The sequence below is a fragment of the Peromyscus eremicus genome, chromosome 5 (genome assembly GCF_949786415.1).
Source record: "Peromyscus eremicus chromosome 5, PerEre_H2_v1, whole genome shotgun sequence".
In the NCBI taxonomy this organism is placed as follows: Eukaryota; Metazoa; Chordata; class Mammalia; order Rodentia; family Cricetidae; genus Peromyscus; species Peromyscus eremicus.
Window position 1 is genome coordinate 86,375,433 of NC_081420.1, and position 25,146 is coordinate 86,400,578.

The 25,146-nt window shown below is 48.2% G+C and overlaps 2 protein-coding genes and 1 non-coding gene across 8 annotated transcripts in view; 2 read left to right on the forward strand and 1 right to left on the reverse strand.

The window, feature by feature from the left end:
- Zcchc14 (zinc finger CCHC-type containing 14) overlaps window positions 1-3,187 on the forward strand; it is a 55,933-nt gene extending 52,746 nt beyond the window's left edge. For 3 of the 6 annotated variants that reach the window (XM_059263891.1, XM_059263894.1, XM_059263895.1), the window contains exon 13: window positions 2,051-3,187. In XM_059263891.1, coding sequence (XP_059119874.1) covers window positions 2,051-2,277 — 227 coding nt within the window. In that variant the 3' untranslated portion in view covers window positions 2,278-3,187. Of the gene's footprint in view, window positions 1-1,223 lie in introns of all 6 variants that reach the window. The other 3 variants (XR_009379411.1, XM_059263892.1, XM_059263893.1) reach the window with 3 other exon arrangements.
- Window positions 3,188-5,679: 2,492 nt separating this feature from the next.
- Window positions 5,680-14,589, reverse strand: Map1lc3b (microtubule associated protein 1 light chain 3 beta). Its single transcript, XM_059263896.1, has 4 exons — window positions 14,365-14,589; window positions 10,142-10,197; window positions 7,851-7,957; window positions 5,680-7,239 (listed from the first exon to the last, which is right to left on the reverse strand). The coding sequence occupies exons 1-4, from the start codon at window positions 14,402-14,404 to the stop codon at window positions 7,065-7,067; spliced, it is 378 nt and encodes a 125-aa protein (XP_059119879.1). The 5' UTR covers window positions 14,405-14,589; the 3' UTR covers window positions 5,680-7,064.
- Window positions 14,590-24,630: 10,041 nt separating this feature from the next.
- On the forward strand, window positions 24,631-24,703 carry Trnam-cau (transfer RNA methionine (anticodon CAU)). The gene has a single exon. It is a non-coding gene; the product is annotated as a tRNA-Met (tRNA).
- Window positions 24,704-25,146: the final 443 nt, after the last annotated feature.

A 25,146-nucleotide genomic window follows, 5' to 3' on the forward strand; every position in this document is an offset into this window, starting at 1 on the left:
TGTTTTTTTTTTTTTTTTCTTTGAGACAGGGTTTCTCTGTGTAGCTTTGCGCCTTTCCTGGATCTCGCTCTGTAGCCCAGGCTGGCCTCGAACTCACAGAGATCTGCCTGGCTCTGCCTCCCAAGTGCTGGGATTAAAGGCATGCGCCACCATCGCCTGGCGTAAACTTGTTTTTAAAGCCAACTTATTTAACTTGGGTTCAGTTCCTGTACCCATTGTTAGGCCATTCACAACTGCCTGTAATTTCAGCTCTAGGAAATCTAGAGCCCTCTCCTGGCTTCTGTAGACACTCAAACATATGAACACACACAGACACACACACACACACCTTAAAAACAATACACCTTATTTAAGCAGAATGAGCTGGATGGAACTTCCAGGGCTGTTGGAGCAGCCAGTGATTGCTGCCACCTCCTGGAAGATATGTGAAAATTAAGGGTGGGGCAGTGGTTATGGTTTCCTTGGCCAGCACAGCCACCTCTGCTGGTCTGTCCATTCAGGGCAGCTATATGCCTTTGTGTCTTGGTGACTGGCTGCAGCTTCCTTCCCCTTGTCTCTTATTTCCTATAGTTTGTCTTTGTTATTTAAATTTAAATATGTCTACCATATTAGACCAGGCTTATTCTTTTGTTGTTGTTTTATTGTCTGGCTTTGAACTCATGTTCCTCTTGTCTTGGCCTCCAGGGTGCTGGGATTAACATTATTACCACACACCTGGGTCACTAGGTTTACAATTGCTGTTTGTTTTGAAAAAATTACAGTAAAGTTAGGAAAGTTGGTCCCACTTTGCCCATCTCTGGGCTCCCTGCACCTCCATCTCAAGTTGTGCAGTTTCCCTGTTGATCTTCACCACCTAGAGAGCTTTTAGAAGCTGAAACCTGTGACCTGAGAGATCCAATGGTGGTACAGGTGGCTGCCTCCCTTCCCAGAGCTGATCTACACCTTCTAAGTCCAGGCCTTTCCTGCCCGCATGGGTGTGCTGCCAGCCCGGGTACACGGTCTATGTCCAGAGAAAGAGATCCAAGGCGTGGAGAGATAGTCTGTGCTGCTCTCTTGGTCACTTCTCCCAGAGTCTTGTAAACCCATGACATCCAGCTGTGCATGAGTAGTCAGTCCTAAGTGGAGCTCAGGGGAAGATGGGTGGTATGTGCACTTCTACAACTGACTCAGGCTTCACCCTCTTCTCTCTCTCTTTCTCTCTCTCTCTCATTCTTTCTCTCCAGGAACTTTTAGGTTGAAATATGCCCCTCCAGCAGAAAGTCTGGACTCCACGGACTGATCCTTTTTTTTTTTTTTTGGCAACAGAACATTTTATTAAGCCATGAAAAATCACATAGAGAACTGAAGTCAAGTTGCTATGGAGCCATGGAGACCTAAGGAAAATCACATAGAAAACTGAAGTCGAGTTGCTGTGGAGCTTAATATTTTTAACCCAAAGGTGCTTTACTTTACTATACTGGATAGAGAATCTAGCATAGAAGTGCGTCAAACTCGATTTCATTGCCAAAATCCTAGTTTGGAGCTTGATATAAGGACTGCCTAGTAGACATCTCCACAGCAGTGATGTGGTCACCACACCGTTGTTGCAGTATGGAGACCTGTCTCCTGAAGATCGCTGGTCCTTCTAGGCTCACACATAAATTCCAGGGCAGCTATGCACGACCTGAGTCAAGACTGCAGGTCGGAGTTCTCTCAAGTGGAGTTCCCTAGTCGGATCCAAGACCCCTTTGGGCTAGGAAGTGCCAACTGGATTTTGCTGTTTCCTAGAGTGGGAGCCTCATGTCTGGCTTCTTAAGGATTGCACTACCTGACAAGGACCCTTTCAGTCTGGGAGGCAGACTCTTCTGGGACCCGACAATGTAGGGGACTCCATCAGTGGGCATTGGAGTTGGCACCAGCAGGCTGCTCGGCCTAGTACACCCAGAGGTCGCAGGGTGTCCTTCTGCAGACACTTGGAGCAGTTCCAGGTTTTTAATATTTTTTCTGTAAACAAATTTACACAATATTAGTAGATAAGACATAGCTCACTCTTGACAACTTCGTTTCTAAGGGTCCAAGTCCCAGGGAATCCAGTCACCGAGGCTTGAGACCACCCCTCCCATTGGTGGCTTTGAGCCTGCTCTCTCCAAACAAGAACCAACTCCTGAGGACATGGGAATGACTCGACTTTGTGAGTTGGCTTTGACCGATGCTCCTCATTCTTCAGGAAGCTGGCAAGTTGTCGTGTCTCAAATGGCTTCCCCAGGACCCCAGCCCCAGAGCTTACTGCTGAATTGACACTTGAGACAGACATTCAGCAGTAATACAGTCCTGTGATTTATGAACAAAAGACTGGAAACTGTCAGCTTCTTTTGTGGTAGGCTGTGTGTTGATAGTTAATTCCGTTAAAATTGCCTGGAAAACTTCAGTAGAGAGATGCAAGACTCCTCGAAACCACTCACCAGTTACAGTCCAGACCAGGGGTGGGGGTGGGTCCTCACTCCTCAACAGGGTATGAACGTTTCAACCCACCACAACGGAAGCATGAGGGCCTTAGACCTTCCAGGTTAAAGGGAATTTTATGCTCAAATAATATTTAAAATGCTGAAGCCTTCGGTGTTAAAAAAAATTAATGGTAAGATCTTGCCAAGGATTTTCCAGCTTCGTATTTATGGAGAAGAAAATCTCAGTCCTTAGACCATTCTTCAGATGGGACAATCACCCTCATGCAAAATTAGTATAAATCACAAAATACCCTATAACTGGAGGCGCTGTGATGCAAGGCTTCATATTCATATTCTAAGATGGGCTTTCTATCCGTGGAGACCCACACGGAAGGCTTGAGTGTTGTCGATTCTATGCAATGCAGGATTGATAGACCTCTGTTCTGTCCATGGCACACAGTATCACATCTGTTCTGAGGTGATGGTGATGAGGCGTTAGGGGATGCTCTGTTGATCTCTCACTCAGTAACACTACAGATGTCCAATACAAGAACTGACACAACTTTGCCTTAAAGAGCACCAGACTGGGATTGGTCGCATTGTGTTAATAAGGAAGACTTAGAGTGTTCATTGATGTTTACGATTTTAATATTTCTGAAGGCCGTTACAGTGGCCTGGATATGTGCTGAAAGCCAAACTTTTAAATTTTTTGGTTTTTTTTAAACAAAGAAATATTTTAAATAAATCCTATTTCAACACAGAAATTGTTGAAAACTGTCTCATAGCAAAAGAAAAAAATCATATTTAAGTTCTTTGTTTTGTGGTCAGTATAGGGAATGGAAGTGTCTTGTTACCCTTTCAGCTGTTAACCTGAAAGACAGCAGCAGTCTGCTGCGGCAACTCCCACAGGACTTGGCATTCAGCTGAGGCAAGTGAGCCCCAGCACCATCTCTGCTGTCCAGACGACAGAAGTCTGTGTCTGGAAGCCGCCGATTGTCTTTGGAAGAGCTTGTGTGGTGTGGCATTTCTGTGAAGCTGGCAAGGATTATATCACGCAAAGGAGCATGCACAACATGGAATCGTGGGCAGATGTTTATGGGTGGGGCTCACTCCCATAGCCTGTAGAGGCCATCAGCATGGCCAACACTTACTTCTTCACTGGGAGACTTGTTACACACTGAACAGACCAGCCCTTTCCAGTCATTTTCCTAAAACTGCTGTGTCAGATGGCAGTGGTACCCAGGTGGGCATAGCCCCGGGACTGCGGCGTCAGTTCTAATCCTGTGTTAACATCTCAGGGTAGGAAGTGGGATATTCAGATAGGAAGGAGGGCACAATGTTGGGACAAAACAGCTATGTGACCTTTTTGTTGTTTAAGCAAACTACTCAATTTTCTACCTTACTTTCTAGTTTTTATTTCATGCTTGATAGCGAAAATTGGAAAGTGTTTTAATGTTGAAAACTCCTAACTTCTGAAGAGCACTGAGGAGTGGGAGCTAGCTCTTACCATAAAGACAAAATACTTCTTGAACATATATACTGTTGGGTATTAGGAAACCAGCGGCACGCTCATCTCGCAAAGATGACAGCAGCTGGCCTGTTAATGCAATAGTTAGCAGCTTCCGTGTGAAGCTCCAGTCAGGCTTCCGGTCCTTCGTGCAGGTCAGCCTGGGGTGTACCACACGCACGTCAGAGGCATTCGCAGTGGCGGTACCTTCGCCTACATGTGTGCCATGACAGTCCCTTGAGGACAGCCCGATGGGAACTGGGTCTCTCTCCGCACTCCGTCCCTGTCACTCTATCTTTCTTCCCTGGCATTTGGTCTGACACGTGCTAGTTTTACAGCCAGCTAATGGGTGACATTACTTGCTAAAGTCTTAAAAGGTTGTAGGGACTCTGTCTGCTCAGCCTCATCCCCAAGGGCAGTCTTGGGGAACCTGAGCAGGGAGAGCTGTCCTTTCCAAAGCGTAGATCACTCCCGTAGAGCAAGTCAGGTGGCCTAAGAAACCATGGGGTCCAGAGACTGGACTGCTGGCCTGTCCGAGTTTGACTGAATGCAGCACCTGTAGTCAACACTTGGCAATATTTCAGAAAACCACATACTGTACTGGCAAGGCCAGGTCCAGGTCACTGTCCTACCACAAGGCGGGCAGTGGCCCAGCCCTCAGCACAGGTCAGTTCTCACGCACACACAGAGGAGATGTTGGTACCAAGACTGAAACCTTCAGATTCTATTGGGCATATTTTCTTTTTAGGAATGAAGGACAATTCTCCCCATTTTTGAGCCATTCTTTTGTCAATTCTACAAAATTGCATGTAACTTTATAAATATTTTTAAAAGATATAGTTTTGTAAATATTTAATATTCTGCTAATTTGATTTTGAATTGTAAATGTCAAGTATTCTGTTTTTGGGGTTTTTATGTTTTATTATACTTTGTTAAAAAGGAAAAAATTGTACATTTTTAGACTGTTTTTATGAGTAAATTTAATGTACGGAAAATAAAAATTAAAAAAAACTCGTGTTCGATGTCCCTAGATGTTTGTCTCAGAGGCAGGACCCTTTCCCAGTTCAGGTCTCCTCTCTAGGTGAGGCACCGTCTTCCTTTGCTCCTCCAATTTCTAGGACTCTTGGGCCCTACTCTGCTTCCTGCCAAGGTTCCCAGCTTTGAACAGTGTCCTCACAGTACAGATACTTGACTGGGTTAAACATGTTTCAGCTGCACAACCTCTGACAGTCAGAACCCTAGGATGTGAGATGGCCGACCTGGTCTTGCAGAACGGGGACCTGGTGACAGCGCTGGTGAGACTCACTTGCCAGTATCTGCATTGTGAGGGTCACCGAGACGGTGTTGCACCTGAAATGTCCCGTTTCCTTTGGACAGTATTTGCAACCCCCGTGCAGCTTCTTGGGCTGGCCTGAGGAGACTCTTGGACAGCTTTGTAGAGCTGCCGTCTGCTCTGAGCTGAAGTTGTTTTCACTGTCTCCCAAGTGTGAGCAGCTGTCCACAGGAGGAAAGCCCCACCCCACACTCATCCTTTGCTGTGTGTGCTCTGGTAGGCAAGGCCATCACGTGTGTGTTACTACCACAGCACCAACTTGCATCCTGACAGCTGGCATATCAGTCAGCTGTCCAGAGAATTTAAAAGCAGGAACTAGTGGCAAGGTGTTGACCAAGGAGAGGAAGATGCCCTCCCTCTCAGCACACTGCAGGGCCCAGTAGTTCCCACGCTGACACCATGAGACAGCTCTCAGGACAGGTTCAATTGTGCCTTTATTCACTTAGTGCATTGAAGTGTACAGATGTCCTATAAATGAAGGCCGCCCGTCTGAGCAGCATTTTTAAAGCAGTATTACAGGAATCCTTATTGATCGCACCATAGTTATAAAAACCGGGGACATAATAATGACGTACACAACCTACATGAGACAGGGTAGTCAGAATATACATGATGTAAATAAAATAACAAATTGAAAGTTAGCAAGTGGACAGCTGCATGCAGGGATGGGGAGGGGTGCCTGTAAGGAGCTAGGGTAGGAGGTGGCTATGTTGGTTTCCCTCCATGACAGCAGGCAGTTCTCACTGAGATTCTCAGATCACAAGGATGAGTGAGTGACCAAGGATGGTCTGAGTGTCACAGTGGACCACATGCAGGTAGCAGGAAGCAGTGGTTTGCATTAGTTGGAACTGGCCATGGATATCATCAAGAGCATGTGTCTCCTGCTGCTGTTGTCTTCACAGCTGACATCTAATGGACTGAGGTGGAGTGGGAGAATCTCAACAGCTGTCTGATAGAACTACTCTTACAAAGACAGTTACACACTAACGTTATCTACAGCTGTAAGCCAAGTGCAGATGGGAGTGCATTTCAACTTCAGAGTTGAGTCTCCTGTTTGACAGCTGCGTCCTAATGCCAGCACCGCACACCTGCCTGCTCCCCTCCCTGGAGCAGGTACAGGCCAGACAAAATCCAAACCAGTTGAAAAACACTTGCTCTGTCTGCAGCCTCTTACGAAGCTGGACCAAGCGACCCCTTGTTCAAGGCTGGACCTGGCCTCTGAGCAGTGGTGAGTGCTGTGGTAGCATCTAGACAGCAGCGAAGAAGCTTCCCTGCACCGCTGAGGGTCAACATGGTGGTGCAACTGGGGCTCAGGACCAGGCTACTTAGAGCTACAGCCTACATATCTGACCTGTGTTGGTCAAAGCCAGAGCCCTCTGGGGTCCTCTGCTAGACAACCTGGGCCAAGGGACCGCTTAGGCAGACTTATCTACTGAGTTGAAGCCCTTTTAGAGAAAGCAGCAGATCCCAGGAAGAGACTGTGCCCCTGATGATGCTGTTCCATTTTAAATCCCTACTGAGGAGAAAAATGTCAAAATAACTTGGTCTGTTTTATTGGCAACTTAGGATGCAAAGTATTTTATTTTTAAACTTCTAAAGTTTGAACACAAGAGAGCCTAGTTTAGATGAGTTTCCAAGCTGAATGCGCTTGCATGGAGCTCAGTTTCTGGCTGACAAACAGTTCCTAACACCCTAGGTGGGCGCCTACGTTCTGATCTGAGTGTGAGCTGACCAGCATCCGCTGGTAACGTCCCTTTTTTCCTTGATAAGGGCTTGACAAACATTAGACATTGTTTTAGTCTTACACAGCCAGTGCTGTTCCAAATGTCTCCTGGGAGGCATACACCATGTACAGAAAGCCGTCTTCATCCTTCTCACTCTCGTACACTTCGGAAATGGGCGTGGACACACTCACCATGCTGTGCCCATTCACCAGGAGGAAGAAAGCTTGATTGGCGTTAAGCTGTAAGCGCCTTCTGCGGAGAGAAGACAGTGGGGAGACTCACTGAGGTTGCCATACTGTGAAGAACTTGGGCCACTAAAACAACAACAAACAAACAAACAAACCCCCACTGATCTGGCAAACCCGAGAAGCCCACAGCCCTCTTCTTAGCATGTGACAGCCCTCAGTGATGGTTGGAATCGGGAGGGACTGGCTCTCCATCTCACGCCAGTTTGAAACTGCCATCCAAATGGCCATTAGTATTCAAAATCTACAACTGGCCATAGCCTTTCAGGTTGCTGCAGTTCTGAGTCCACATTCTCTTACTAACTCTCACTGTCCACAAGCTTAAGTATTCCTGACAGTTTACTAGGATAGGGGATCTCAAATGGGCCAGCAGCAATCTAGTAATATTTCAAAGAATCGTCATACAGTATGTATGTCCAGCCTTTAGCCCCTCAGATGTGATGGCTTTCTATAAATATGCTAGACCACATTCATAGCTGTCCTGAGATACATGCAGCTACAGGGTGGACCCACCTGACTTACAAGGGCATGAAAGAAGTAGGAGGGACCTTAGGCTGGCACCAAGATGGGGAAAGGAGAAGTGTCACTCAAAGAAACAGATAAGAAATGGCCAAATACCTAATTATCTTGATGAGCTCGCTCATGTTCACGTGATCAGGTACAAGGAACTTGGTTTTGTCCAGGACGGGCAGTTGCTTCTCACCCTTGTATCGCTCTATTATCACCTGCAAAGGCCGGACAGAGACACTTAGCAGCAGGCACAATGCTCCCCATGCTGTGGCCAGCATGTGCTATGTAGAGTTGGGCCTAACCCAGTCTTCCATTAGCTTCCCCTAACATTCCCGTGACCAGCATTCATTCACAGCTCTGCCTGTGGAATGTGAATGCACAGGACATGTACTGGCCACCAGGCACCCTTTTTGTTGCTAAAACTGTTTTGCTAGGATTAAAGGTGTATGTCACCATATCCGGCTGTTTTTTTAAAAACAGTTTTACACCGTAGCCCAGGATAGTCTTTAACTCATGGCTATCCACCTGCATCAGCCTCCTAAGTGCTAGGATCACAGACATGAACCTCCTCATACCCAGTAATATATACAGCTATAAGTTTTATGGATCAGATGGCTGTGAGCTGCCATGTGGGGGTAGGAATCAAACCCAGGTCCCCCGTGAGAGCATCAAGTATTCTAAGCCACTGAGCCATCTCTCTACCCAAAACATAATTTTTAAGAAATGTTAATAAAAGCAGCCGGGTGTGGTGGTGCACACCTTTAATCCCAGCACTCAGGAGGTAGAGGCAGGTGGATCTCTGTGAGTTCAAGGCCAGCCTGGTCTATTACACTGAGAAATTCTTTCTCAAAAAAACCAAACCTCAGCACACCAGTTTCCAAGTGCCATGTATCCACCCAGAGAACAGAAATCCCTGCCTGGTCATGGAAGAAGGAACATGGCGACATGCTTCTGGAGGGAAAGCGCCTGTCTGCATGTGACCTGCATGTGGTTCCTTGAAAGGCCATCTCTCAAAAGCTGCCATCCTCATTCCTGGGAGATTGAAAATTCCATCCTGTGGATTGCTCAGAAGCATGGAATCCACAGGAAATGCCAGCTGTGGGTGCCACATACCTGGGTTTATGAGGCAGACCCTCCAAAGTGCAGAGTAGTTAAAGACATGTAAGAAAGACTGTGGCACTCTTCTAGGAGGTCAGAAATGTGGGAACACTAGAGGGCTGTCCCTGAGCAGGTTCCAGCCCCTTGTTGGGAATCCCCATAATGAAACAATCATATCTGGCTCCCTCTCCAGTTCTTAACTTGTGCTTTTCCTTCACTCTCCAATTTGGGAAGATGTACAGGTCATGGCAGAAGACAGGTGACTGGTTAGTCTGAAACAGGCCTCTGCCCTCAAGGTTTCCAGCCTGGAGTGCCTGGGAGCCAGACACTCTGGCCACTATTCTCAACTAGGCAGCGCTGAGCCTGGCTCTCACACTTGCTTGGTGTCACGAGCAGATCAACAGCTGAGTTTCTGCAAATATCCCAAGCGACTCTAGAAAGGAGCTGCTGCTGTACGCCCAGACCACAGCCTTGCAGGAAGTTGCCTGCAGATCCTGGCAGGCTCGGGCGGCTGTTTCCTGCAAGTAGGTTGGGCAGGCACTCCAAATGAAGGACTGTTTCAGTTCAGGAAAAGCTCCTTACGGGGCCCTGCCCAGGAAGCTTTACCCCCATGTGAGGACAGACTGGGAAATGTCCAACCATTTAGAACAACATGTGCCACCTCTCCCCACCCCTCCCTTTTCGACTTTTCCCTTTGAGAGTGGTATGATGGGGTTGGTGAGAAAGCTACACAGGGAGACACCTGCAGCACTTGGCACTAGGGCTCCCTTCTAACCCAGGGACAGCTGACATCCTGAGAGGCTAAGTCCTCTTCTATAGTGAAAGAGGCAGGACACCATAATTCCTCCCAGAATGTGGGGACTGGCTGTAGAACATGAGATACTTTGAACCCTGGCCTGTCCATGCCTGACTTCAAACCAGGGAACACCGCGTAGGGGGGTACTGATGGCTGTCTGTCAGCAAGACACTCAGTAAGGGGCTCAGAGTCATGTCCCTGACTCTGTCCCACAGAAGTCATCCTTGTTTCCCTAGCATTGATGGCTGGAGTAGTTTAGTAGTCACATGCTCAAGCCTTGGGTTCAATCTGGATACCACGGAGAAAAGGAAAAAAGCTAAGTTCTAGCCCATTTGTCCCTTTCCCTCAACAGGCACAAGAGCAACAAGTCCCGATTAGGAAGAGAAGCGTGTGGGAAGCATGTGGTTAGGTGGGTATACACAGCCAGAGTCCAAGGGCTCCTGTGGGGCAGGGGAGAGCTGTCGTGTGTGGCCAGAAGTATCACCACAGCCCCAGTAGGACCTACCGGGATCTTGGTGGGATGCTGCTCCCGTATGAGCCGGACATCTTCCACTCTTTGTTCTGCAAGAAAGAAGAGACACAGTGATATCAGGGGCCATGCCACCAATTCCTGCTGGGGACAGTCCTGTACTGAGGCAGAGCAGCAGTGGGGACACCTTTCCCTGGACTTCGGGTACAGATCACATCTCACCACTGAGCACTGAGGCAGTCAGTGCAGCAACAGCAGGTCTATCAGGCAGTTCAGCACAGCCCAGAGGGTAAACCCTCATTTCAAGGGGCTGCAAACGCAGATGTACAGCCACACAGTGCAGGTTTACTGTAACTTTACTGTAACTTGGGAAAAAGGGGGTGTCTTCCAATCTCTCCTGTCAAGTTTTGTTAGTTTTTCAGTCCAACTTGGAAAAACCAAGGACTAATGCAATTTTCACTTAGCACTTCTGGTTAAGGAAGGGGAGCCACTTGGTACCATTCAGGATTTGTTCTTTCTTTTCTGAAATGGTCTATGTATCCCAGGCTGGCCTCAAACTGGCAAGACCCTCTTGCCTGAGTCTTCCCAGTGCTGAAATTAGAGCTGTGCACCTGGACTACAGTGTTTGACGCTCTCTCAAATCCCCCTACCCCAAATCAAAACCCCTAGAGTCTGCTGATGAACACTTTCCCGAGAACAGCTCTGTTTCACTGTCTGGTTTTGGAGATGGAGTCTCCTGTAACACAGCTTGGCCTCCAACTCATCATGTAGTTAAGGATGACCTTGAACTCCTCCGCCTCTACCTGACCAAAGCTGGGAGGCCAAGAGCCAGTCTTATCTTCATTTTCAACACTGTACCAGGCTTTCTATGCTAACAGGAAAAAGCCCAGGACTCGGCCATACAGCTGGAGACACGTCACTCAGGAAGGAGGAGGTGGCGTTAAGCAAAACAAAACAGAACTATGACACTTTGGGTAGGACTCACGGTGTTTGCAAACAGTGTTGTGAAAAATCTTGACAAGGCTACAGAAAAAAATGATGCTGTGGCCAACATGACGGACAAATTTCTGTGTCACGGCCAACTGCATGTGGGTTAAAAGAACTTTTTGATCACCTTTTTAGTTTTCTCCTTACAGAAATACGAAGGGCCAACTGCAGATTCAGCTGCCATTCATAGTAAACTCAAGGAGCTGGGGGTGTGCTTAGTGACAAAATGTTGCCTGGTACATGTCAGGCTCTGCAATAACAAGTCACCAGCACCGAGTGGCTTACCCCTTTACCCTTCCTTCTCTACTCTCAAGAGCTGGCTGATCTCTCTGCACCATTTCTCCCTGTCACCCCACAAATGGGGTGGTTCCATCTATACATGGCATCCTGCCTCTTTCCAGAAAAACTCTCCATTGTATCCCTGCTGATGTAGGACAAGTCACTACAATTAACTCACTCAGACCAGCAGCTGCTTACATACCTGGCCTGCACACTCCACACTTCGGGGCTGCAGAGATGGCTCAATAGTTAGGAGCACATGTGGCCTGTAGCCATCTCTGACTCCCTTTCTGCCGCCATGGGTACCGACAAGGCACACGGTGCAGACACACATGGAGGCAGAAGAACTAAGGGTTTAACTCACAAGGCCCCAGACCCCAGCTGGGCAAGCTTCCTTTTTTTTGTTTTGTTCTGTTTTAAGAATGGTAGGATTTAAGGTGTGCACCTCCCGGCTTGATAAAAATAAAAACTGGGCGTGGTGGCCCACACCTTTAATCCCAGCACTTGAAGGCAGAGACAGGAAGATCTCTGTAATTTCAAGGCCAGCCCAGTCTGTTTAAAATAACCAACCACAACTAAGACCCAACTAGTTAAGACGGGAATGCTCAGGCAGAGTCAGATTTCTTAGAGTAGGAACAGTTTTCACCGACAATTTGAGAATGAAAAGAACGAGCCAAAGGGCTCCACCAGAAACTACGATGTCGCTCTCATTTGTCCCAAAATAAGGCCCCAAAGGGAAAGACAGGAAGTTTTTGGTTTTGCTTTTTTGAGACAGAGTCTCTCTGTGTAGCCTCAGCTGTCTTGGAACTTACTCTGTAAACCAGGCTGGCCTCAAACTCAGAGATCCACCTGCTTCTGCCTCCAGAGTGCTGGGATTAAAGGCGAGCACCACCACTGCCCAGCTATTAGTTGTCTTTATTAAAGTAAACAAGGGACAAAACTGATGGCCTGTAGGACTTGCTCAGCCTTTGGCTACAGGGACAGTGAACTGGGGTGTCCCTGGAAGAGTGGGGACATTCAGGGCATGCTAGGGGCATTTGTAAGCAGACAGCTGCTCAGAGGCCAACAGTTTGTACTGGAGGAGACCAATCCTTTAACTGTAAGGACATATTTATCATGCCTCTCTCCAGACACCAGCCCATGCAACCATCAACAGTTTCAGCCTCTCAGCATCCCAAGTGCCTCGCACCCAGGCTTGTAGAGAGATGACTAATGACCAAATAAAAAACACAACATGGCAGTGAGGCCCAGCAAGGTCCAAGCCTAGGCTCCTTTCCTTAGCCTCTGGGAACAAGAGTCGCAGGAGCAGATAATCAGCAGGTAGAAGTCTAAGTATTGTTTTTTCTAGTGCCTGGAAGAACAGATGCCACTCCCAACCCCCATTACTAAGTTCTCTCTCTCCATTGGGCCCAGCCCAGAGTGACAGCTTAAGCTCTGAGCCACCTAGGTCATTTTGTTTGTTTTGAGAGAGGGAGGGTCTCACTAGAAGACCTAGCTGGCCTGAAATCACTATGTAAATCAGGCTGGCCTCAAACTCAGACAGGCCTGCCTCTGCCTCCCCAGTGCTGGGATTAAAAGCTTGACATCTAGTTGAATTTGATGGGAATCTTGCCTCCAGGAGACGGGTCAGTCCCTGGGGCTATTTATTTTGGCCCAGCACACAAACTTCCCTAGAGACACAGTTTCACTGGTGCTTAGGACCATCCTGAAAATAATGAGCACTGGGTGGGAAACAGGTTTGTTGGAAAATAAAAGGGTCACCCTAGGGGGGATGAACCACTTTTGAGAAGAGTGAACCTTGAAATCATTTGATCAGTTTTGTTTGTTGTTTTTTTTCCCCAGACAGGGTTCTCTGTGTAGAGTGGCTGTCCTGGAACTTGCTGGCCTTGAACTCAGATCTGATCCGCCTGCCTCTCAATCAGTTTTAACTTGAAGTTGGTCCTGTCTTTCTAAGGATCTGTAAGGGTGCCTGGCCTCCAGAATGTTAGTCCCCTTTCAGCACTGGGGATGATGGCTACTTACTGGAAGTGCAAGAATGTATGACAGAAAGCTAAAGGGATTCTGCCACTAGGCGGATCCTGAGCTTCACTGCCCTAGGCCCCACCCAGGTTCTTCAGCTACAAAGGGTCTGTTTGGAGTGAGCCCTACGTCCACCCAGTAAGCATCCCCTCAATGCAGATAGGAGACTCCAGAGCTCCACCAATCTAGATACCTTAAAATGGAGAAGCAAGATTGGTGTGGCCTCCACAAAGGGGCCGCTCCAAACAACGTCTGTATGGCACACCTCTAAACTCTGTGCCCACAGTCAGGACCACTAAAGTTAGAAGCAAGGAAAGCAGCAGTCATCAGACAGATCGCCGCGTTTTCTTCAGAATGGCTGGGGTACGGGGAGATGAAAGCCAACTCGGGGAAACCACCTAAAACGCGTTCTAAGGTAAAGACGGATGGAGCTTTGGAGAGTTCACCCTCGGCCACTCTGGGAATCCGGGGTCTAGCCGATGTGCACGTCTCACTTCGCACTCCCCTTACTCCTTTCTTGACAACTGTTCCAGAATAACTAGAGATCACTACAAGCAAATCAAATAGCTATCAAATTCCCGTTAGTAGACAAAGGCTAACCTCTCCTACACAAACGTCCCCAGGCGACTGTCCGAGCGAGCGGAGGCGGCTGGGTGCTGTCCGGGGGCTTGCGGGCGCCCGGACCTGGGGCCCACTAAAGACACAGCCGAGAGCGCCGCGGTACGGTCCCCTCGGCCACTCCGGTCGGGTTTCCTGTCCCGGCGGGGACGCCGAGACCACCGACGACCAAGGTGACGCTCCGGGCCCGGGCGACCCAGGGGACTCAGCCCGTAGGGACCGCGAAGCTGGGGGATGGAGAGGGAGACCCCACCGGCCCCTGGCACGACCCGGCCCCTCATGACACCACCCGGATCCCGACCACCACCCCTGACGACACCACCCGGATCTCCCACCCCAGGGCCCGGGGCACGCACCGAAGCTGCGGCGCTGCTTGAAGGTCTTCTCGGACGGCATGGCGCGGGAGTCCTGGGTCGGAGGCTCTAGCTCCCGCGACGGCGACTTCCCTTGTGTCTCTTCAGCCCGCAGCTGAGTCAGGTGACCCGCGGTACGTCAGCGAGGGCGGGACCCAGGGCAGCCCGGACAACCGCCATGACTGGAGTGGCGGAATCCGGGGCGGTGCGCGTGCGTGCCAGCGGCCAAGGAACGGTCTGTTCTGCGCGTGCGCCAGCCACGCTGGGCCGGTGCTGCCGAGCGTCAGTTAAGGGTCTGCGCCTCCCTGTAGCGGGTGCTGGAGCCCTGGAGACCTGCAGACATCATTCCCCCTCTGCCCACGCATGGCCCAGCCGGTGTCCCAGTGCCCGCCCCTTTGCTGATGTCATTTGTCATCCCTAAATTCTCAAAAACAAACAAACAAACAAAACGGCCGACTTGAAGTCTTGCCTGCTAAACAATCTTTACGTTTACGAATCCCAACACGTCTGGAGACTTCTTGTTGAATCTGATATTGTGGCTCCTTCCCCTGTGTGTCCTGAACCGCCACTAACACAGGTTGAACTTGGAGAAAAGCAAGGTCTCGGGAACTCCAGACTTGTCGGGGTAGGTCAAGGTCAACTACGTGTTCCAGCAAAAAGTTGATGACCCCACCTAGTGTTCAGCGTGTCCGTTTTCCCTTCCTATAAAAGCCCCTTTGTGTACCTGAGCTCCTGAGCATGGACTTGGGGGTGGGGTGGGGTGGGGGGACATGGCTCACCTAGACTTCCCAGAGTGCCCGCCCATGTGTAACCCTCATTTCCTTCCCACCACCTCTCACGCTTTGGTATGTGAGCAGTCAGTCCTGGAACACCAGCAGAAGCCTGACCCAGCTATGATCCACCTTGGAAAGCCCAGGAGGACAGTTCTGTCTGGAGACCTTTACCTCAGCTGTCCCTTCACGGACAGATATTTTTATCGAAGCTGACCCCTGGGTGGCTTTATCACAGGCCTGTCCCCACTTTGACGCCTGCTGACTACCTCTGCTGCTGCAGAGCCTGGGCCTGCGCACTCCTCAGCCGTGGCTGCCTAAGGTTAGGACAGGTTTCAGTCTCATTAGGCCATGACATGACCTCAGCTTGTCAGCAGCAGTCTTAGCCTCAAGTCTGAGCCTCAGGCTCCCTGTGAGAGGCACCGCTGCCTTCCCACTTCAGCTGGAAGAGCAGGTAACCGGTATAGAGTGCAAACCAAGAGTGTTGAGCAGCCATCCCCACCTCTGTGTGTGATGCCATGTTTGTACCAGCCTGGTGTCCTTGCAGATCTACTGCCTGGCACTGCACCATCCCTACACTCGGAACTTCCTCCTTTAACTCTGGAGTAAACAACTTTCTTTACATGCTGTTTGTCAAAGGGATTGATTGCCTTATACATCGATGTGAACAGGAAACATTCAAAACACATTACTGAGTAAAATCAGAGAGGGCTGTTCATTTTCGTTTGTTTGCAAACTTGAGGACTGTTGTTTTGAGTGAAACTCCTGCACTGAGGCCCCCAAAAACCAGACTAAAAGTCAAAACGGAAGCCAGGTCTGGTGGCACAAGGCAAGTCATCCTGGCACCCTGGAGGCTGAAGCAGGAGTATTGAAAGTTCAAGGCCACGTTGGGCATGGTGCATAGACCATTAATCCCAGCACCCAGAGGAGAGGCGGTCTGATCTCTGTGAGTCTAAGGCAGCCTGTTCTATATAGCAAGTTCTTACGTAGTGAGAACCTATCTCAAAAAAAGGGGGGGGGGGTGAGGTGGAGTGGGGCTGGTGGGATGGCTCAGTGGTTAAGAGCACGGACTGCTCTTGCTGAGGACCTGGGTTTGGTTCCCAGTACCCGTGTGGGTGCTCTAGGGGATCTGGCACCCTATTCTGGCCTCCTCAGGCACCAGGCACCCACACGGTGCAGTGCATACATACAGGCAAACATTCATATACATTAAATAAAAATCTTTTTGCATGTGTATTTTTTTTTTCAGAGCTGAGGACCCGGGTTTTTTGTTTTGTTTTGTTTTTAACAACAGATTTCTTTGTGTAACTGCCTGCCCTGGCTGTCTTGGAATGCTCTCTGTAGACCAGGTTGGCCTTGAACTCACAGAGATCTGCCTGCTGTGTCTCCTGAGTGCTGGGATTGAAAGTATGAGCCATCCAGCCTTGCCCATTGTAACCCTATCTCGAAAGATAAACAAGAAAAGAATGCAGTCACAGCCGGGGCATACGCCTTTAATCCCAGTACTTGGGAGGCAGAGACAGGCAGATCTCTGTTAGTTCGAAGGCCAGCCTGTATCCACAGAACGAGATCCAGGACAGGCACCAAAACTACACTACAAAACTTTCTCGAGGAGAAAAAAAAAAAGAAAAAGAATAGAGTCACCTAAGCTAAAATTGATGGTCCAAACATAAAACTAGGATGGTGGTGCATGCTTTTGATCCCAGCACTCGGGAGGCAGAGCCAGGCGGATTCCTGTGAGTTCAAGGCCAGCCTGGTCTATAGATTGAGTTCCAGGAGAGGCTCCAAAGCTACAGAGAAACTGTCTTGAAAAACAAAAACCAGGACAAAACTAGGATGAGCCGGGCACAGTGGCCCACACCCTTAGTCCAGCACCTGGGAGGCAGAGGCAGGCAGATCTGGTCTACATACCGAGTTCCAGGCCAGCCAGAGTGTCATAGTGAGACCCTGTGTAACAGGTCTCAAGCAAACCAAACCCCCAAAACAGGAGCTGTGGAGGAGCCACATCTCCCTGCAGGCTACTTCAACTAGCACAGAAGGTTTCTTCTGCCTTTAGCCCTTTCCAAGGAGGTCTGATGTCAGCTAGTCCGTCTTCTCTTGTCTGTCCCCACCTTAGAAGGAACATGACTTGGAAATGGGCAGTCTCACACTGCTGCCTGCTTTAGTTCTGTTTTGTTTATTTATATACCTATCGATCGATGCTTTCTGCAGCCTATCTCTGGCTGTAAACCCCACCTCCTGCACCTGGTTCAGGAGAACACAGTTCTGGCATGTGGAATGAGTTGTTGCCTGACCTCAGAACAAAAAAATAAAGGAAAGTCTTCTAGGTCCCAGGGAATGTAACCGAGTGGTAGTGTTCCCAGTCTGTACAAGACCCTGGGACTGAGCCATAAACTACAAGAAAAACCAAGTTGTAGCTTTGTCCCCGACAATGACAAAGGAGCTGCTTGTTTTTCTGGGTGTTTATGACAGTGAGCCTTGCCCACTGCAGCTTTCTTGACTAACTACTATTGTGTATGTGTAAGAAATGAGTTTTCTTTGTTGGTTTTTCGAGACAGGGTTTCTCTGTGTAGCTTTGCGCCTTTCCTGGAACTCACTTGGTAGCCCAGGCTGGCCTCGAACTCACAGAGATCCTCCTGGCTCTGCCTCCCGAGTGCTGGGATTAAAGGCGTGCGCCACTACCGCCCGACTGAAAGCTGCTTTGATGCTACCCCAAGTTCTCACTGCAGTGTGAGTCTAGAACCATCTATCCCAACACGATGTTGTGAGAAGAAAACAAACGGAACCCAGGGTAGTCAAATGAGGCTTTACAAGTCCCGCCTCCCCCAGGAGAATGGCGGTTTATATTTACAGAGTACAGATTCTATTCAGAGCGGGCTAATTTTTCTTCACATAGAAACACAAGAAGCAGACTCATGGAAATTTGCAAACAGGAGTGTGCCTGAATGGGCATAAGTCACCCAAGAGATTCCAGTTCACCTGAGTCTGTTTGGTTTTCTTTAGTAGTGCAAGGAACTGAGTCAGGGCCTAGCACTTGCTAGGCAAGTGAACCAACACCCTCAGTGGTGGAGTGCCTGCCCAGCTTCCAAAGTACCCTAGGTTCCAGCTCCAGTCAAAACTCAAAAGATGCATGATTTATATGATACATAGTTGATTTATTTTGAATATCCATTTATTTTTATGTCTATGAATTTTAGGTTTATATGATACATAGTTGATTTATTTTGAATATCCATTTATTTTTATGTCTATGAACTTTATCGGAATGTATTTCTGTACACCATGTATGTGCAGTGGCCACAGAAGCCGGCATCAGATCCTCTGGAACTGGAGTTGCAGACCGTTCTGAGCCACCATGTGGGTGCTGGAAATTGAACCCAGGTCCTCTGGGTGCTCTAAACCTCTGCGGCATTGCTCTACCTCCACAGTATAATTTGTTTTTAGTAGTAAGATCTTTTTCTCCGAGTTAGTCCACATACAGTAGAAAAGCAAGAACACAACGTTTCTACAGGTTTATTCCGTTTACCCAGAGAACTTTCTGGTGCTTTTAAATTTAATCCCAGCACTCTGGAGGCAGAGGCCGGAGGATCTTTATGAGTTCCTGGCCACCCTGGTATATGCATAATGAGCCCTTTTCTAAAAACACAAAGTAAAAACAAGCGTATCAACCAAACATTCTTGAACTCAGGCGGTGGTACCTTGAAAAATTCCCACCTCACTGCTTATTCATATTCCTAGGAGGTAGATAAGATGAGGAAACACCTGGAAACCGACGCTCGCTTCCAAGGATGAGCCTAGGCTGGAACCTGGGCACTCCGGAACGCGGAAAACCGGAAGCCAGAACACCAGAAGACGGGAGGACACTTCCGCCCGCAGCACAGAGCCGAGGCGCCACACTCAACATGGAGGGCGCGAGGGGCCCTGGGCGTGCGCAGAGCTGAGGGGTCTGCGCACGGCCCGCCCCGCCCCCATCTCTTTCTGATTGGAAGAAACCGCCCATCGGCTTTGTTGTCTGAGAAGCTATTGGCCAGCTGTGCAGTCAATCTCAGCATCACCGGCTCTTTAGAACAAGTAAACAAGAATTGCTCAAGAACGTCTAGGGGAGCAGGGCAATCTGTTGGGCATCCGAGTCCGTCGGGGACAGCGGCCTGGGGAGACCTCTGGGCCACTGGGATGGAATTGCAGCGTCGCTCCGTCCTTACTCGCCGCGGGGCCGTTCATTCTTGCAAGGTGGTCGTGCCTTGGCTCCCTCCTGGCGCCTCCCGCACTTTCTACCGCTCTGCACTTGTGCTTCTGACTCCTGGCACCGACAAATAGACGCTTTCCACCATTTACGTATTTATTATTTCAAAGGTCTCATACTGTAGCCTGGACTGGCCGGGAACTCGCGTCCTTCCTGATACTTTAGCCTTCTAGGTTCTGAGATTACAGGCATGAATCATGATGTTTACCCAAAGTCCATCCTTCTTCTTTCTTTCCTTTTTTCTTTCTTTCTTTTTTTCTTTTTTTTTCTCGAGACAGGGTTTCTCTGTGTATCCCTGGCTGTCCTGGAACTCGCTCTGTAGACCAGGCTGACCTCTGTAGACTTAGAGATCTGCCTCCCGAGTGCTGGGATTAAAGGTGTGTGCCATCACCACCTGGCAAAGACAACACTTTTTGCTTGTTTTTTTTGAGACTTGGTTTCAGGTAGCTTAGGCTTGACTTCCAACTCCAAGTGCAGCCCAGGGTGAACTGACTCATCAATTCCCTTCTCCCAAGTGTCTCTCTCTCTCTCTCTCTCTCTCTCTCTCTCTCTCTCTCTCTCTCTCTCTCTCTCTCTGAAATACTTTAGAGGCAACCCACTGAAATACGCTGTTCTATTTTCCTATTTTCTCTAACACATCACTATTACAAGCCTGGTTACTCTTCCGTGTAGTTTTCCTGCCTTTAGTAGGAATGCGAGGCTGCAAAAGCATCTTAAGTATGACACACTAATCCAGAGAGGCCATGTTGTCACCAGCTGGGGTCTCTTGCCTCCTTCCCCACAGTCTGTGCCGGAGTCTACACTGCTCTTTTTCCCTCCTGGCCAGGAACCATTGGTTCCTTGTGTCTGGTGGTGGGCAGCTGTACACAGCCTTGCAAACCCTGTGTTCTGTCCTCTCCTTCCCTTTAGGAGTCTTCCTCCCCTTCAGGGTCTCCGTTCTACTTTTATGTCCTAGATTACATACACATATAACCTAGGGTCCACATATGAGAGAAAACATGCGTTCTTCATCTTTCTGAATCTGGCTTATGTTACTTAATAGAATTACCTCCAGTTCCATCCATTTTCCTGCAGACGTCATAACTTCACTAATCTTTACAACTAAATAGAATTCCCTTGTGGATATGCACATTTTCCACATCCATTCTTCGGTCTCAGGGCTGTTGTAAACAGAGCTGTGGTGAACACTGTGTAAGTGTCTGTGGCATGTGGACTTTGGAGTCCTTCAGGTTTACCCAGGAGTGTCATACCTAGATAGTTCCATTCTTAGATTTTTGGGGAACCTTGATACTGATTCCCATAGCATCTGCACCAGTTTCCATTCCCAGCAGCACTGGGAGTCCCACCATTTTCTTTCAAATGCTCCAGGTTTATCTGAAGGTTTGTAAAGGAACTTGGTTATATGTAGAGGCATCTCTGCAACAGAGATGTATACATTTTCTGTACTAAGTTTTCACCTGTGCATATCAAACGCTAAACCAAAACAAAATGTGTTTGGTGCCATGAAACAAAATCTTGCATCTTCATCTGCATCCCACGCTGCACTGGAAGCCTGAGCTGGCTTCCCAAAACACCACCTTCAGGATTGCGTCATCCTCTGTGGTCCTGGCTCCATCTCCTGTTTCATCTGCTCAGATTCCATTCTGGCCTGAGCCTTCCTTCTTCCCTGCCTTTCTGCCTGTTCAGTCCCTGCTTCCTGGCAGGTCTTTGCTTTCCTATCTTTGTGTGTGTCATTGCCTGGCACAGCTCTCGGCTTACTTCGCTAAGTTAGTATTTAGCAAAAGCTACCTCTTGTGTTTTTCTCCTAGCTAACTTCATTTCTTTATATATGTACATATTCTTCTATATTCTTTGTAATTTTCCCTCCATATGTTTTTTTGTTGTTGTTGTTTTGGACAAGGTCTTGCTATGTAGGTCTGGCTGGAACTGCTTGCTATGTAGATCAGGTTGACCTTAAATTCACAGAGATCTGCCTGCCTCTGTCTTCTGAGTGCTGGGATTAAAGGCGGGCTCCACTTCTGAGGTCTCACCTGTTTTCTTCGATATTTTGGTGTTGGGGAGTGAATTCAGGGCCTGTGCACTGACTGTAATCAGCAATGCTGCTTCCCCAAAGATCCTTTCTCTGACTCTCCAAACAAAATCCAGTTTCCTCCCTGACCATAAGCATCCCTATACACTGATTAATAGAGTTTTACATATGCTGTGTAGCTTTGTGTCTGTCTATCTGTCTGACAGTTTTTAATTGCAGTTTCAGAAGTCACGTTGTAAGCATAGGCACATTTATTCTAAAGAGGAAAACTTAGCCAAAGTATTTTATGTTTTGTTTTAATAAGCTCTCAGCGCCTCTAGGGAAGGGTGTGCTGTATTAATCCTTTTCTGCCCAGCTCCTGTTACTGCTATTGTGGGTGGATAGATTTGTTGTCTGTATTTCTTGAGACAGGCTGTCATCTGTAGTCCACTGAGTTGCCTGCCTCAACTTCTGTTATGTGTTTGGGGTTGCTCAGAGATTAGCCATGACCATGAATACATTTTTAAAAGTAATTGTTATTATTCAATTATTAGATTTATATTTATTTAATGTATGTCACCATTTATTTAATTATCCTTATTATTTATATTTAATTATTTATTTATAATTTTTTATTATTATTATTATTATATACAGAGAAACAACAAGAGTTTCTCTGTGTAGCCCTGGCTGTCCTGGAACTCTCTTTGTAGGCTAGGCTGGCCTTGAACTCACAGATCCACCTGCTTCTGCCTCCCAAGTGCTGGGATTAAAGGCTACCACTGCCCAGTTCATAAATAAATTTTAATAAGAGGAAGCTTTTTATTTCTGGCTCCTGGACCTGAGAGCACTTCTAAGATGCAGTGCCTAGTCATATCAGCGCAGGGCTTATAAAGGCAAAAACTATAGGATTACATGTATTTTGTCTATTTGTCGGCAGGGTCTAGTTTTAACATATATCTTGTAGTTGTCCGCGTCATTGAGCAGAGTTAGAAAGTTTGATTACAAAAACAGAAATATCGGGTTAGTCTTATGACCTACTATCTTGCTATTACAGCAAATTCTACAAGATCAGTCAATTTTTTTTTTTTTTTTTTTGGGTTTTTCGAGACAGGGTTTCTCTGTGTAGCTTTGCGCCTTTCCTGGGACTCACTTGGTAGCCCAGGCTGGCCTCGAACTAAGATCAGTCAATTTAAGAATAGCCTTCAATGTCTGGGAAAAAATTAAAGTGGATTGCTAGGGTATAGCTTGTACAAGCTAGGGGCTTAACATGTTAGAGGATTTTTTTTTTTTTAACTTTTTGCTTTTTGGTCTTTCAAGCATAGTAAGTCTAAACTTTTTAAATGTAATGTTAACCATCACACTTCCACAGTGCTGGGATTACAGGAACCTGGCACCATGGCTAGCTTTGTTTTTGATCTTGAACAGGCCAAGATGTAAACAGAGCAAATATCACATTTTGGAGTGGAAGGATGCTCAAGGCAGTAGTGCCCAGTCTGATCAGGCAGCTGCAAAAGCTGATGCAACCACCAGTGCCTTGGGTTCCCTCTCAGCCTCATGTTCCTCGTTCCTCACCATGACTCCTTGTTTGTTTCCATTTCGAATACTCAGAGAGTAAATATGCATTTCCCCACGTGCTGGTTGCTACATCCAAATGGTGTTTATAATAAAGCAGGACCTTTGCTCTGGTATGTCCCCTGAGGGACAGCGTAGGATGCTTCCTAGAAGGTTCGGTTTTGAGGCTGGGGAGTGGGGGTTCAGGCAGATGGGAACTGCATTTTCCAGGGGACATCCCTGCTCTCTCCCACCAGGGCAGCCAATGTGGAGGTGAGTAAGAATAGAGGTGAGGCAGCAGGTAGCTAGGGCTAGGCTGTGAGGAAATGTGTGACCTGGTGAGGAGTCACTGAGGTCAGTGGATACTTTCCAGTAAGTGAGCAACACAGCAACATGCAAAGGAACAGCAGCTAGGAAGCTTGCAGGCAGATGCATCTGTGAAGGGAGACCCTTGAGACATTGAATTGAGGCTCCTGGGTGCCGGAGGCTGGATTTGGAACTAGGACACACACACCTCACTGTTGCTCTGTCTTCTCAGTGAAGGCCCATGGATATAAAGCTCATGAAATGATGGACCTGAGGAGGTTCAGCTTGGAGTGGCCTTAGCCACACACCAACATGGAGCTTACCCTCCGCATGGGCCTTAACACATCAGAACAAGAGCGTTGTGTGCTCAACTACACTCTTACGCTATGTTAATGTTAATATTATTATGTAACTTAAGTTTTTTTTTAACATGAAATTTTGCTGTGTTGCTCAGGATGTCCTAAAAGTCCCCAGTCCCCATCCTCCTGCCTCAGCTGCTTCTTCTTCTTCTTCTTCTTCTTCTTCTTCTTCTTCTTCTTCTTCTTCTTCTTCTTCTTTAATGTGAATGCCGTTTATTGAAGGAGAGAGGAGGTCTTAAATACAGGCTTACAGCACAATGGGAGAACCCCATAGGGCAGAAGTTCTCTACCGATGTTTTACAATCTTGCATCTAAGCTGTTAACGCCCATTATGCAGGACACACAGACAAGGATCTTCCCTTAAGCATTCAGGAGGGTGGAACACGGCAGGGAATTAGCATAGGGAGGATATCAAGGTCAAGGTCAGCAAGCAACTGCCTTAGCTTCTTAAGGATTGGGATTACAGGCCACCAAGTGGAGCCTTTGGTTAATGTTATTATTAATCAATCAATCAATGAATTAGGTAATATTTGTTTGCTTGTTTGGGGGGATAGTTTACTGAATGGACTACAAGGGGGCACATAGGTCAGTAGTAAGTGGAGGCTTTTTATGAGACAGGGTCTCATGTAGCCTAGCTGGCCTCAAAATCACTAACTAGCCAAGGATGACCTTAAACTTCTGATCCTCCTGCCTTGACCCCCAACCTCAAGTTGGGATTAGAGACCACTATGCAAACGGCTAATTTTAATAAATTTTTAAAAAGTTGGTATAGTCATATAGGGTCATGAAGTGGAGAGAGAGCTGTGGAGAATACACCTGACTGCTCCTTTCCAGAGTGCCTTGTGCTGTGCAGGGAGACGTGAGCAGGAGAGCAGGTTGAGGACACCAGCAATTCCTATGAGGCGCAACCTGGGCAAGTCGGTTTAGACGTGGCGTTGCTAGGCGATGGTAGCCTCGGTATCTTTCGCCAGTTTGCTCGCTAGGAGGCCGCCTGTGCAAAGGTCCTGTCTCAGAAGAGGTTGCTAAGGAGCCTCGTTAGCGCAGTAGGTAGCGCGTCAGTCTCATAATCTGAAGGTCGTGAGTTCGATCCTCACACGGGGCATCCTGCGTTATTTTGTTTGGGGAAGGGACTCCCTATCTGGATCCTTTGTAGCAAGAGGGAATCAGTGGTGGGAGGGGTGTGGCCATTTCTAAGGGCGGGGCTTTCCGGGCCTGAACCCCCAACCCTCTTTTGGTGAGCAAGGGAATCATAGGTCGGAGGACGAAACGCTCTGGGGCGGAGCCTGGCAATAGGGCGTGGCAACATCCTTGGGCGAGAGCCGTAAAGAGGGCGTGACCCATACAGGGGCGGGGCCTATCTGCTCGAGGGGCGGGACGAAGCGTCTGGGTGGGGCCTGGAGGGAGGGCGAGCCTACGTTTAGGGGCGGGATCTATTCCGCCCTCGCGGGGCAGGGCGAAGCTCTGTGGGTGGGGCTTTGTCGGAGGGCGTGACCATGTTTGGGGTGGAGCTTGAGGCGCTGGCAGGCACTAGGGTCCTCTAGCCTA